Genomic DNA, 15,469 nt, shown 5'->3' with positions numbered 1-15,469 from the left:
TATATATATCATCATTTCGCACCCATTGTCCATGCTGGCCTGGGTTGGATGGTTTGAGCAGGGCTGGTGCGCTGAGGGGCTGCACCAGAATCCAACCTTATTTTGCATGGTTTCTACAGCTGGATGCCCTTTCAAATGCCAACCACTCCAAGAGTGTAATAGGTACTTTTACATGCCCCCAGCACAGGTGCCAGTTGTGTGACACCAGTATCTCCCACAACTACAATTTCACTAGGTTTGATGGATCTTCCTTCTCAAGCACAGCATTGCAGAAACACAGAGAATACAAGGAGTGCTAAAAGGTTCTTGGCTTTAAGGGCATTGAGAAAGGTCTGGTTGGTGACCCAACCTGCTGAGTTCTTTTACAGGGCTTAGGAAAACTGATGAACCATTACAATAAGCATGTAAATCTAAGTGGTGGATATGTTGAATAAACTAACTGATCCTCCTGTATTTTCTTTTATCCAAAGCCAGGAACTATTCAGCATGCCCTCATATATGAAACTGGCCTGCTAGTTAGCAACAGTGAAGATCATTCTAAAGTTCTTGGATGGCAGGTAGTGATCATAGGTAGTAACTTGTTATCCAAGAGTAAACCCACCTAAGTTCCATCATATGGGTGAGATACAAAGAATTTGAAATGATAATAATAAAAATATTTTGAAATATTTTTAACTTACCAAACGTGGAACAAGAAACCACAGGATGACAGAGCTACAAGTGCATTTAGACAATGCCATCCATATGGTTCTGTGAAATATGACACTGGACATAGTAGCATTAGGGCCACTCCCCATGTAATTCCATGAAAAACTTGAGTGTGGGTCCTACATTCTGCAGGGAAAAGCTCCAATAGTAACACAGAACCAGGAATTGATACACCCTATCAAATACATAGTACATATTAATGTGTGTGTGTGTGTGTGTGTGTGTGTATGTGTGTGTGTGTGCGCACATGCATGTGTGTGTGTGCATGTGTATTTATATATATATATATATATATATATAAATACACACACACACACACACACACACACACACACACACATATATATATTATAATGGAGAAAGCTGTTTATTAATTAGATATGTAATAGTTACTAAAAGAAAGCAATTATTAAAGGCTTGACCGTCTGGAAATATTTTTATAAATTCATGTTCTAAGAAATTTCCTGTAATTTCAATTTCTGAAGTTTATTGAATATTTGAACTACAAGGTTTTCACAAATTTAAATAATTGTTGCATTCATTGGAGAGTAGATTTTAATGTTTAATAATATTAATTCGTTGCAGGTGAAATTTTCCATTTCATTCTCTCACTCTCTCTCACCTCTATTTTTATTAATGATAATTTAATATATATTCATTTCAATGTTTTCATTTCAAGTTTTAATTCACTATTTGCAAAACCCACAGTTTATTACATATATGTAATGTAAAAAAATTATTTTTGAATGAATGAATGTTATTAGACAAAATAGCTGTATAACTCTGAGGCACAATTTCAAGAATAATATCAGTTTCCAGAGTTTGTTAGATTAATATTTTTGATAAAATGAAAATTTTTTAATATACTGGTATAATTTTTAAAAAAAGAATTAAGAAGTGGTATGGCTATTTGGAGCACTATAAACCTTACAATAATAACTGTGATCTCTGCTATTTCTAGCATGCTAAATGTAGTTGGGTTACTTAGAAGTTTGTTTAAATTAGGGTGAGATATATTATAACTACAATAAATTACAGAAAGAAATATTTACTAAGCAAGTGAAATTTTTTATAAATTGAAGTTTTCAGGAACATTTACTTTCTAAACCTTCTTCTATTATTGAATATTTCAAGTTCACAAATTTAAATATTCAGTAGAAGATAGTTTTTAACAAGCTTTTATTTATGTGATTTTTTCATTTCATGTTTATTTCATTCATTGTCTGCAATATTCTCTCTCCCCATCTCTCTCTCTCTCTCTCTCTCTCTCTCTCTCTCTCTCACACACACACACACTGTCTCTGTAATATAAACATATACACTCCAGATTTGATTTCATTATTACGCAAATATGCCTGAATTTTCTTTATGTTCACTATCAATCTTACCTCAATACACCCTGATGTTTTTATTTCTATTTTTATAGTGATGAACTATACAATAGTCTTGTCTTATTCATGCAAGCAAGGAAAAGAGGATGATATTCACATGTAGTTATGATTAATGTAAAGTCAAGCAAAATTATAATATTACTCACTGGCTGAAAAAATCCAGTCAATCCTTTCACTATTATGAAAAATGTATAAGATGGTGAGAAGATAATGATGATATTCAGAACACACATTCCAAAGTTTGCTAAGATAATGATTGGCTTCCGACCATATCTATCTGCACTATTCGGCAAGATAAAACATCCTGCTAGCTTGCCTGCACTGTAGATTGTGATGAAAAGATCAGCAAGGGGTTCATCAGCACATACCAAATCCCACTGGAAAAGAAAGAAAATTTAAACAAAAAAAAAAAAAATAATAAAAAGAATTAATTTTTAGCTATGAATTGTTGAATATAAAAGAGATGAAAAACTGTTGGATACTTAAGTATCATGCCTATGTTTCCTTGCATTGTAAGTTCTCAAGTACAGCGAGGTTGTGAGCCTTGCAAGTATGAGAGCATTGTAAGTATCCAAGCAATATAAGTATACATACATACATACAAACATAGATGCATGCATGCATGCATACAAACAAACAAATTTCTATTTTGGAATTAGTTTCTATTTGGAAAATTTAATGCTAATTTTTATGAAATTAATCTGGCAACTGGTAAAATTTATCTTTCATTATTTGTGTTATAAATGAAGTCTGACACATTTTTGAATAGCTGAAAAGAAATTTTTTGAATTTTGTTCAACATCAAATAGTTAAGTAGTAAAAATGAGTCTGAAACACAAAAAGGAATAATAATAAATAAAACATAAATAAATCATAGAAAAATTTCTTGGAGTAAAATTCCAAGAAGATCAATAACAATGAGACAAATAATAATTAATCAAATTATAAGTCATACTTCATCTTACCTGTGACCGAACTGAGTAGTGCTTTTCATGTTCATACTCATATCCATTGGGACATGGAATAATTTGGTTATCAGTCCCATTTGTTCCATTTGAGATCTTCACAAAACAACTTTCATACTGTATAGTACTGTTAGGACCAATTTCCATGATGCTGTCATTTGGTAACGACCGACAGGTAAATGGTATATCATGTACTTAACAAGACAAAATAAAGACAGTATAAAAAGATAGAAAAGAACAAACATGCAGTTGCATAATATTCCTGTTGTTTGATTCAAAAAAAAAAATATATATATATTGAGGCAGGCAGTAATGGTTATAAATTTTGATAAGTTCTTATATCAAGAGGAAACAACAATCTTGGTATTTTGAGCAAAAGCCCTTCTAGTAATCTCCTCAGAGCCTGGTTTTTATGTTCTAAAAGACTTTGCCTAGAACAAAGGTGGAGAACCATTTTAACACCAACAATAAACTGCAAATGCATAAGTAGTAGTGGGGTACAGCTACATAAAAAAAAGGAAAGAAAATCTTTACTTTAAAATAATTCATAGACATACAAGTTATATTACTATTTTTGTCTTGAAGCTTAAGCCATTTTTTATGGGTTTTTGGAGACCTCATTAGTGGGCACTTTCAAATTTGAATGAAAAGGAAATTTCACCTGCAAGTAGATGGTTCTCTTTTGACCAACAACTACAAAGAGATTGTGATGACCAGTGAGATAATTGTTGAACCAAACCATGTTACTTTGTTTATTTCAGTCTGTCTGATATTCAACGGAGTGAGGTGAATTTTAGCAATAAGTTCACTATTCTTCAGGATATTATTGCAATATTGTAATATTTGATTATATTTCAGGGATTCTTTTGCTTGTATTATTAATTACATTTGTGAAAATGATGATGTGGGTGAGGGGTAAGACAATTCCTATTTATGTACAAGAGCTTTTCATTAGGTTTATTATATGGTTGGTGTCTATAATTTTTAAAATTTGATACTCATATCTATAATGTTCATTTTTGTAAGTGTTGTGATTCTATGACTGATGCCATTGAATAAGCTGATTAAATCTTCTTTGAATTCATTTAATCTTTAGCCAGTAGAGTAGTGCAAGGGAGGTAGCCCATCATCTTTATATAAACCTATATCTAATGTTTTATAGTTAATATTTAGGCCATCGAGAATATAATGCAATGATTTTGTGTATCTCAGTGCTGTCAACAAAAGCCATACTAATGTCAAATTCATTTGAATTATTACTTTTATTCATGTTAATGGAATATTCTTATGAAATATTAGAGGGATGCTTGAATATTCCAATGTCACTTTTGTTTATCGTGTCATATTTCTTGATGAATGTTAGTGCTAATGAGTAAATGTTTGACAGTGGAAGAATAAAACTAAGCAATATAAGAGTTGCGTTTGCTATTAATATTACTGAACCTCATGGTACCTTGGGAAAGTGGCTTCTACTATAGTCTCAAGCTGACCAATGTCTTGTGAGTGGATTTGGTAGATGGAAACTGAAAGAAGCTTGTCGTATATATGTGTGTGTTTGTGTGTGTGTGTGTGTGTGTGTGTGTGTGTGTGTGTGTGTTTGTGTTTGTCCCCTACCACATCGCTCGACAACTGATGTTGGTGTGTTTATGTTCCCTTAGTGATTCCGTAAAAGAGACTGATAGTATAAATACTGGGCTTACAAAGAATAAGCCTTGGGGTCGATTTGTTCGACTAAAGGCGGTGCTCCAGCATGGCCGCAGTTAAATAACTAAAACAAGTAAAAGAATAAAAGAATATATATATATATATGTGTGTGTGTGTGTGTGTAAAGGTAAGATCCAAGGATCCCATGTTAACTTGCAGATTTGATTGAAAAACTTTTGATAAAATCTCCTGCAAGTTAACATGGGATCCCTTGACAACCCTCATTTGACTAAGGTATCTTCGGCCTGATGAGTATCTTGTGGAGTACTCCTCATTGAGTAATTACTACTTCCAAGGTCCTACTAGCAGGGAAACATATGTAGCCTAGATTCTACTGATTCCATTCCCTATATTTGGATATACATATATATATATATATATATAATAATAATAATAATAATAATAATATTAGGGACAAAATCCAAAATTACAGGTAAAAACTCAATTAAAATCAATTTATAAAAAATTAAAATTTAATTGAGCTTTGTAGATAAAATATATATAAAATATATAGTTTTAGGGAAAATAACTAAGTTTCAAGAACTCATCGATGAAAATCCACTATCACATATAGAAAAATTAACAATTAAAAGCACAATAAATGTGTATAATATAAAACAAAGTAAATAACATAAGATAAAGATAATATATATGTATATATATATATGTATATATATAAATATATATATATACACATTATATATGCCAAGTAAGCGCCTGTGTGGTGTCACATAAAAGTGCCTGTGCGGTTCAACATAAAAGTACCCACGCAGTGCACTGTAAATGCACTTGTGCAGTGCCACGTAAAAACACCTAGCGCACTCTGTAACATGGCTGGCATTAGGAAGGGCACCCAACCATAGAAACCATGCCAAATCAGACTGGAGCCTGGTGTAGCTTCGCAGCTATGGTCAAACCATCCAACCCATGCCAGCATAGACAACAGACATTAAATGATGATGATGATGATATATATATATATATATATATATATATATATATATATATATATAGAGAGAGAGAGAGAGAGAGAGAGAGATAGATATGTATATATTTATTTATTTGTGTATGCGTATGTGTGCATGCTTGTGTTTGTTCCCCCATCACCACCACTTGATAACTGGTGCTGGTTTGTTTATGTTCCACAACTTAACGGTTGAGTAAAAGAGACTTATAGAATCATTACCAGCTTTAAAAAAAAAATAACAAGTATTGAAGTTAGTTTGTTTGACTAAAATGTAAAGTGTGAAAAGGTGGTGCCCCAGGATGGTCACAGTTCAACAATAAAAACAGGAAATGAACTGATACATGGACAAAGTTTTTTGGGTTTTTTTTTAGAACTTACTTTGAAATATCAGCACCATAATATTGAAACCTACAGGAATATTATTGAGAAATATCTGTAGCATAATCTTCATCTGATATCTTCCATAACTCCCAGTTTTTCTGTATATCTCATCAAAATCTATAGAATCTGTTTCTTTAGACATGGTGAATATCACTCAATTGGAAGGCAGAGACTAAATGAATGGGTTATTTTTGTTCGTTGATTGTACGTGTGTATGAATGTTTAAAGACTATATTGCTAAAAATTGCGAAAGTGTGTATACATGTATACATACATGTGCATGTGTTTTTGTGTACGTATTCATGCACATGCATGTGTGTGTATGTGTTTGTGTGTGCATGTGTGTGTGTGTGTGTATGTGTTTGTGTGTGCATGTGTGTGTGTGTGCGTGTGTGTGTGTTGCACTCATGTTTCTAACCCCAGCCTGTAACATGTTGTAATGATACTTTAAGGTGAAACTATTTAAATGTCTATGTTTTGTATTACTGGTCACTGCTTCTTTACGTGCTCTAAAATATGAGAAAAATATTAAATATTCGAAGATAACAACAATAACAACATACATGCATGTGTGTGCATATGTATATACTTACACACACACACATATAAATATACATATATGTATTTATATATATATACATGCACATATACATATATACATATATACATACATACACACACATATATGTATGTGTGTGTGTGTGTGTGTGTGTGTGTGTGTGTATGGCTGCAGTTGTTATCAAATTATCAGATGCTTAATTTATGGAATGTCATCAAAGTTTAATCAAGATGAATTTGTAATAAGCTCCTTTCAAACTAATTTCGACAATATCTACAAAATTTTTCCGAGTTTCAACAATCACCAATGCTACCCATGTTCACTCGTACAGTCCATCTATACATGCCACCACCACCACCACCACCACCACCATCGTCGTCGTCGTCGTCGTCGTCGTCGTCGCCATCGTCGTCGTCGTCGTCATCGTCATCGTCATCATCATCATCATCATCATCCTTCTCATCATTGTCGTCATCTGGTCATAGAAAAACCTGCTTCAACAACTTCAGCCCAAACCATGCAATCATGAAAAAGTGGCCATTAAACGATGATGATGATAATGATGACGATGATGATTATGATGATGGATTGTCTTTGCACAAGGGCCATCCGGACTCCTGTCTTCATTGTGAATGGGAAATAATCTTCTCTTCACTCCTTTGTGCCACACGGGCTCAACTCCCCTCCCCTCTTCATATAAACCCCTTTCTCTCTCTTCCCTTCCTTCACTCCCACCCACCTCTCCTCTCCGGCCCTAACACCTACTTCCTCTCTTCACTCCTTCCCACCTTCTCCCTTCCACCCACTCACTTCATCATCACCCCTCCATTGTTACCCCATCTCTACACATTCCCACCCTACCATCTTTACACACCCTAAAAAAATTCTAATCATGACACATGTATCCCATACTACTGATCTTTATGCGCAGATTCCAAAATTCCAGTCTTATGGAACCAGTTCAAAGGATTTTGCTCCTGAAAAATGGAGGTCATGGAGCTCTAAAATGTGGGAGTTAAGGCCCCCTATTGGGGATGGGTGTCTTAATGTCAACTAGAGAAGTTGAATTGTTGATAATCTTTTTAACTTGGGTCTTATATCTATTGTTTGAATTTCTTTGAAATAGGAAATATATGTATGTTCACTGGGTTTGTAAAAGAGAGCAAAGCTACAGGAAACCAAAAGATGAATGATCACAATAAGCAGTCAGCTACCCTATCCTAGTCGTTACTACTCCCCAATGTAGAATTCCTCACCATACAGGTGACAGGCACAGCCGTAAGATGCATTACGGATCTATAGCAATTGGAAGGGTGTGACCCAACTGAAATAAACATTAACTGTGTGACTATTTGATATCCTGAGATTTGTGCTGTGTATGGAGAAAGAGCAACACCTCAAAGTACCACCCACCATTGGTTTTCGCACTTTAAAAATGGGAATTTTGACCTCAAGAATGGATCACACGCACCGGTCAACCAATTGAAGAGAGGTTATAGCTTGAAGTAAGGTGAATAAAATCAAAATAGGCAACAGGATATCAAATAGTGATGCAGTATGACCGTTTCAAGCAGTTACATTTAATTGAACAATGCAATCATTACATCAATTTAAATGCAGTGCCATCATCAGTTGCGCATATAAATAAATAAAATTTTAACCAGTTGGACACATCAATATAATTTTTCTCAAATACTTTAACAGAGCAAGAAGATGGAAGAAATTCATGTTGTTGCTATTTTAGCTAAGAATAGACTACACTCTCAAGAATCGCATAAAGCCTATTGGGGTCATAGCTTGTAAAGGATTGTAGTTCATTTCTGATCCATTTATCTCTTTATTAACTACAAAATCTCAGACTAGAGGATTGTGTCTGTTTAAAATAAAGGGCAAGAGTGAGTTAACATCTCATGGCTAGGTATGGTAATAAATATTGTCATATGTATTCCTTTTCCTCAGGGAGGAAAGAAAGCGTTAGGAGTAGTCAATTGGATATAGAGTAACTGTCTATAAAAAGAGGCTGGGTAGGGGAAGACTCTAAATCATGATGTTAATTACCAATTAAAGGGGCAAGAAGCTAACATTCCCTGTACAGGTGCACTGTGTGGCACATATCAAACACTGAAAGAATCACAGGACAATGTAAAGTGAAGTATTTTGCTCAAGAACATAATGAACCACCTCGTCTGAGAACTGAAGTAATGATGTCACAATTGCAACTACAACACTGTCACCACTAAGCCATGTGCTCTCATCATCATATATATATATATATATATAATGCCTATTGTCCATGCTGCCATGGAGTTAGACAGGATTCAACAGGTCAAAGGACTGCAGTGTTCCATTGTCTCCTTCCTACAGCTGGGTGCCCTTCCTAACACACACATGCATACATACATGTCCATGTGTCTGTGTGCACTTACATGCCTAAATGTGTATGACAGTCTCCACACTTGTTAGTTGAGCAAAGCAGTAGTGATGTTGGCATTCCTTACTGACATTATGTCCAGTCATTCTGTGCATTCAAAGACCTCTGAAAATGAAAAAAGAAATCCCTTACTTGACAAACAGGTAAAAGTTGAGGGCAAGAAACGCATTCAACCATAAAATCTTGTCTCAATTTCTCATCTAAGCCTCTGTTAGCATGGAAAATATAGATGCTAAACAAATGAATGAACCATGCTGCCTTCCAGTTAATGACAATATTGCACACACCATCTTGCATTGATGAATCATTTGGGATGCAATATTAGTGTATAAACATGTTGCACTTTCTCCACTGCACAGTTTATTTCTGCACTTTCATACACAATGCACATTCCAATATGCAGTGATGGATCATACAGAATACAAATATAGCAGTCTAGACATTTTGCATTCACCCCACTGTAAAGCTACAAATTCTGTGTAACCATAGCAGGAGCATGCACTGTGGACTTGGTAAAAGTGTGGCAGTTTCTGTTTCTCTGCATTTGAAGTTCCTATAAATAGCTGATCTTAAAGCTTCTCTATTATGGTCTGCAGAATTATAATGAACAAGGAGGGAGCCTTAGAACTAATAGATACCTACCTGCATGATAAATTGCTGCATTTGTTAAATATTCACACTGTAATGACAGCCTCTCTATACATCTTGCAGTTCTCTCAATCCATTCAGCCCCACCATTGTTTCCAAAATATTTTTGGACAACTGACCTCATTCAGAGAACAAAGTTAATTAGCAACCCTTCCCATAAAGTTGGTAAAAATTATCATATTCAGAAAATCAAATTTAAATGAATTTTGTTTTTACTTATACATTTACTATATAACCAAAAATATAACTGTACATCACCATCATGTTGGTTGACTTGCCTGGAGTAATATAACTCTTCCATGTCAGATGTCCTGATCAAGCAGTGTGGCTTGAACTTGTGCATTGGGTTTTAGTTGCACTGATCTCTTGCTAGCCTAAATATCTCGTGTGTGTGCCATGACAATAGATGATAGCAGTTGTTCACTAACTGAACTGGTCAGTCTGTTAATCCTGGCTGTAGGTAATTTGATGTCTGTTCATTTGCCCAGCATCTAGTGATATTTACAATTGATTGACATCCACCATGTTGCATAAAGAACTGTACATACAATTCTAAAATTTATTGATTTATTAATGTGAAGGATGGCCTTGATGTGGTGAGATTAATCTTCTCACATCTAACTCAATATTAATTAGTAAGTAACATCTTTAAGTCACTTTCTTCATCTATTTGTAATTAATTTTGCATTTTCATTAAAAAGTTCAGAACAGTAATAGATTTATGTTCAATAAAACATGACAATAGGAATAATGCAGGTGGGAAATTTTCCCCTGCGGCTCATAATCCATCATTAACATTTATAAATTGCAAAAGAGATGATGGAACATGTTTATAAATAGGATTTCCAAGTTTTCTTTTGTTTTTAATTCAATCAGTTCTTGTAATTGCATTTGTTTCACCAACACTTGAAAATGCATCTAAAACTCAATCTGGAATCTTCATAGGTTCAGTCTTACAGCATGCTACCTTAGACAAGTATTTTGTAGTTAAGTCCTGAGGCAACCATAATCTGGTGAGTGGATTTGTCAGAGGGGAAACTGAAAGAAGCCTATCATCCTCATCATTTTATTGACCACTTTTCCACTATCTCAGAAGCATTGTGTCATTCATCTCTAATCTTCCTTGTCTTCCTTGCAAAGATCTGGCTATGGGGAAATACTACCCCCCTTGGAAACAGGTTAAGGTTAGCAACCACCTGCTGATCGAAAATCAAGTTCTGTCTCATTACATGTATGAACTAAAAGTGGATATTAAATTGATGATGAAATGATAGCACACATATACACACATACTACATTAATCAATGTATGGACTCTGAACAAATTTGAAGAGAACATAATGTGTTTGAAATGTGGGTTTAAAAGGAGAACATTGAGTCTCTTACAAAGATCATTGGACAAATGAATGGATGTCACAATGAGCAGGTGAATGATGACAACTGAACGTTGGAATAAAACAGAAGTTCATCTATTATGCCCATACTTGAAGAAGCAGAGGTTCGGAAAATATTATCATGGAGGGAAGAGTAGAGGGCAGTAGATCAAGAGGCAGGCAAAGAATGTAATGGATGGACAATATTAAGAGCTGGTGGGGAAAAGAGTGGCAAGATAAGGAGCTCATGCTGAAATGGGAAGACTTTTGTTGTAGTGTCATCAATGTACTGCAGGTGTATGATAAATGATGACAATGAAATAGACCCACTTTACCAGTTGGTTTTTGCACTGGGTATTAGATAACCAGATATTAGATCACAGTGTGGTTAAGCAAGACACACACTCTTCAGGGATTGTTCTCTGTGTCTGAAGGAGAAAAATGTTACATCTAATTCATGGGTGTTGTGAAAAAAGATGAAACAGAGTAAGGAAGCAAATGAACAAGGGATTTATCAGGAATTATGTCCCTTGGCCCCAAAGTATATGAGATGAGTAAGGCAGCAAGAGTCTGGTGGGTAAAAATTTATATAGGGGTAGGTGGAGCACATTTGACGGGTTGGCACACACACACACACACATGTAAGGAATGGAGTAGATAGAATACCCAGCAACCCTTGTTGCCTACCATGAAATATAAGGAGAATTTTCTTCAGCTTATCATACTTCCTTACTAAACACTCCTCAACCTTCCACTTACATAAACCACCATTGTCCCTGAAAGTTGGTTTTATATTTACTATGGATTGCTTGAAGCTAACTTTCTTCCTACACCTCAATCTTTGGATCTTACACAGACACACACACATATATATAACTTACAATGCCAGAAAATGAACAAAGAGCCAAATTATTTGTTTGGATGATAAAGTATGGGTTAAATATATATATAGTATCAGTCAAGGTTAATGGAGTGGAGACACTGTATCTAGCAATAAAAGGAAATGATTACTATTCCATTCAAACTTTGCTTTTGTGACCGGAACATCAATGTTTTGAAACTGACCTATTTTCCATTACATTTCAGACAGATTCAGTGCCGAATTGCTGAAGCAGAAATATTGTTATAGCAAATTTTCTGCTCAATATCAAATTTTCTCTCAGTTACTTGACCTTAAGCATTTGAGCATGTCCCTTAGTGGTTGACAATATGTGCATCTCTCATCATGAGCAGCAGAGTTGCAATAAAATATAACTGAAAAGCAAAAAAAGAAAAATACCATATATATGTGTGTGTATGTACACACACACACACATTCTTTTACTTGTTCCAGTCATTAAATTGCAGCCATGTTGCGATAATGTTTTATTTATTTCATATATATATATAGGCGTAGGAGTGGCTGTGTGGTAAATAGTTTGCTTACGAACCGCATGGTTCCGGGTTCAGTCCCACTGTGTGGCATCTTGGGCAAGTGTCTTCTACTATAGCCTCGGGCCGACCAAAGTCTTGTGAGTGGATTTGGTAGATGGAAACTTAGTGTGGATCAGAAAAAGTACCAGACTTTAAAAAAGATCATTAAGAACTGGTGTTGATTTGTTCACCTAAACCCTTCAAGGCAATGCCCCAGCATGGCTACAGTCTACTGACTAAAACAAGTAAAGGATAAAAGATATATATATATCACAAAAAAAAAAAAAACACAAAACACTCATTACTGTTGGCTGAAATATCTGAAGTTTTACTTCATGTTTGGCTCAAAACAAAACAAAAATTTAAACAGTCATTTCTTGTGGGGTACTGGTGATTCCATTTGAAGAATCTCAACAAAACAAAGTTCTGATTCTTGTTTCCTTCTTTTCATTTTTTTTTTTTTTTTTCACTTTAATTCCTTTTTTTTAACTTTCATTCCTTCTTTATTTTTGTGAGTCCTGTTTGTTTGTTTGTTTGTTAAAAAGAACAAACTTCGATGGCTTTATTTTTTATTTACAGACAAAATTAAATATGATTCGTGAAACTTAAATATAATGGCTTACAAAAACAATGAAGCAGAGAGAGAGAGAGAGAGAGAGAGAGAGAGAGAGAGAGAAAGAGAGAAGGAGGAAGAGAGAGGGATAGAAATAGATGAAGCAGAAACAATGACAGACATAAAGCATTTGAGCACACAACATTGTGAAGGCAATAATGATGACAATAAATATGATAGTAGTACTGGTGATGATGACAATGATGATGGATGATAACGGATGGTTATAAATGAAATTCTCATTGGCACAGGGTTTTAAATGTGTCAGGGGTAGACACAGTTTATTGAACTGGTTTCAATATATGACTGGTATCCTTGTTGACACTGATGGGAAATGAAAGCATCAAAATCAATGTCAGCAAGATTTGAACTTAGAACATTAAGAAGAGGGAGACTAAATACTGTGAGGCACTCCGGCTGATGCTCTTACATTTCTGATTACTCACCAGTCATAATAATAGTAATATTGATTTCAAATTTTAGTACATGGCCAGCAATTCTGGGACAGGGGTAAGTCGATTACACCGACCCCAGTGTTCAACAGGTACTTGTTTTCACAACCCTGAAAGGATGAAAGGCAAAAACGATCTCAGCAGAATTTGAACTCAGAACACGAAGACAGACGAAATGCCACTAAGCATTTCGCCCAGCATGCTAGCCATAATGATAATATCTATCCGTTATAATTTAAGCACAAGGCCAGCAATTATGATGGGAGGCGGGGAAAGTTAAATATGTTGACCCCAGTGTTCAACTGGTATTTATTTTATTGATCCCCCAAAAGGATGAAAGGCAAAGTCAGCCTCAGAGGAATTCGAACTCAAAACAAAGAGCCAGAAGAAATGCCACTAACCATTGTGTTCAATGCATTAACGATTCTACCAGCCAGCTGTCTTAATATTTTTTCTAATTTTGGCAAAAGGCTAGCAATTTTAAGGGAGGGGATGGCTGATGATATCCCAGGGTTCGACAATTACTTAATTTTATCAGCCTTGAAAGGATGAAAGGTAAAGTTGACCTCGGTGACATTTGAACTCAGAATGTTAAGAACTGGAAGAAATGCTGCAAAGTATTTTGTCTGGTGCAGTAATCATTCTGCCAGCCCACTGCCTCAATGATGGTAATAATCCTTTCTGTTACAGGCACAAGGCCTGAAGTTTTAGGATGAAAGGCAAAGTCGACCATGGCGACATTTGAACTCAGAACGTGAAGACAGATGAAATACTGCTAAGCATTTCACCTGGTGTGCTAACAATTCTGCCAGCTCACTGCCTTCCTGAATGATGATGATAATGGTTTCAAATTTTGACGCAAGGCCGGCAAGTTCGGGGGAGGAGATATGTTGATAACATCAACCCTGGTGCTAAAATGGTTCTTATTTTATCAACCCTGAAAGATGAAAAGTAAAGTTGATCTCAGTGGAATTTGGAACACAGAACATAAGAGTGGATGAAATGCGGCTAAGCATTTTGTTTAGCATGCTAACGATTATGCCAGCTTGCTGCCTTAATAACAATAATATGAAAATGAAGAGAATGGTAGTCTTGAAGGGATGAAAATACTGACATTATGAATCACAGGAAACAGAAGAAAACATTTTTTTTCTCCTTGATTGAGTTGTTTCACTGTTGAAGTCTTTTGTCCTTCTTTAAACATTTTTTTTTTTGCATTTAACACTTAACTCTGAGTTAAAAATGATTCCCTTCACAACACATACAGACAGATGGTATGATGATAAATAAGGACATTTTCAAAATAATAAATTAACAAAATGACAAAAAACAACAAAAAGAATATAATAAACAATCAGATAAAAAAAATGGTAGCCGAAATGGAAGCGAATTATACAGCAATTACACATCGAAGTATAATAAATAACAATCTTTTAGAAAAATAAAATAAAAAGCAATTTTATGGAGACAAAAATAATAACAGTAACCAAAGTTGACTCAAGCTGGGGCAAAAATAGGCAAAAATCAGGAAGATTGAATCTGCAAAAACCATTGAAAGAGAGAGAAAAATTAGAGACAACTGAATAGGAATTATTTTAAAAATAATAATAAATAATAAGTCATCATCGTTATCAACAACTATTTTTATGTTCATTTTATGTTCCATTTTTTTCCCCATGCTCATGTGGGTTTACAGCATTCTTCCTACTTTATGATCACATACAATATACTGAACAAAATTGTGGCTGAGGTTTTACCTGTTGAAGATCTTTATGACTGGATTCAACACTTTCTCCTACTAACGGAATGGATGGACATATATATATGCATATATATATATATATATATATATATATATATATATA

General features: G+C 34.7%; 2 protein-coding genes across 11 annotated transcripts in view; both read right to left on the bottom strand.

Annotated features, from left to right (window-relative positions):
- LOC106873227 (solute carrier family 22 member 6-A) overlaps positions 1-6,373 on the bottom strand; it is a 32,872-nt gene extending 26,499 nt beyond the window's left edge. Inside the window, exons 1-4 of the mRNA XM_014920495.2 lie at positions 6,114-6,373; positions 3,065-3,258; positions 2,246-2,476; positions 681-883 (exon numbers count right to left, since the gene is read on the bottom strand). Coding sequence (XP_014775981.1) covers positions 681-883; positions 2,246-2,476; positions 3,065-3,258; positions 6,114-6,258 — 773 coding nt within the window. The 5' untranslated portion in view covers positions 6,259-6,373. The remainder of the gene's footprint in view (positions 1-680; positions 884-2,245; positions 2,477-3,064; positions 3,259-6,113) is intronic.
- Positions 3,110-15,469, bottom strand: part of LOC128246976 (FERM domain-containing protein 5-like) — a 276,439-nt gene continuing 264,079 nt past the window's right edge. For 6 of the 10 annotated variants that reach the window (XM_014920484.2, XM_014920485.2, XM_014920488.2 and 3 more), the window contains one exon: positions 12,306-12,380. In XM_014920484.2, coding sequence (XP_014775970.1) covers positions 12,321-12,380 — 60 coding nt within the window. In that variant the 3' untranslated portion in view covers positions 12,306-12,320. Of the gene's footprint in view, positions 3,216-12,303; positions 12,381-12,840; positions 15,144-15,469 lie in introns of those variants that run through there. The other 4 variants (XR_001409851.2, XM_014920489.2, XM_014920487.2 and 1 more) reach the window with 3 other exon arrangements.

Source organism: Octopus bimaculoides, chromosome 12 (assembly GCF_001194135.2).
Source record: "Octopus bimaculoides isolate UCB-OBI-ISO-001 chromosome 12, ASM119413v2, whole genome shotgun sequence".
Classification (NCBI taxonomy): Eukaryota; Metazoa; Mollusca; class Cephalopoda; order Octopoda; family Octopodidae; genus Octopus; species Octopus bimaculoides.
The sequence above is the reverse complement of the archived record's forward strand: the minus strand, read 5'-3'. Positions and strand labels throughout refer to the sequence as shown.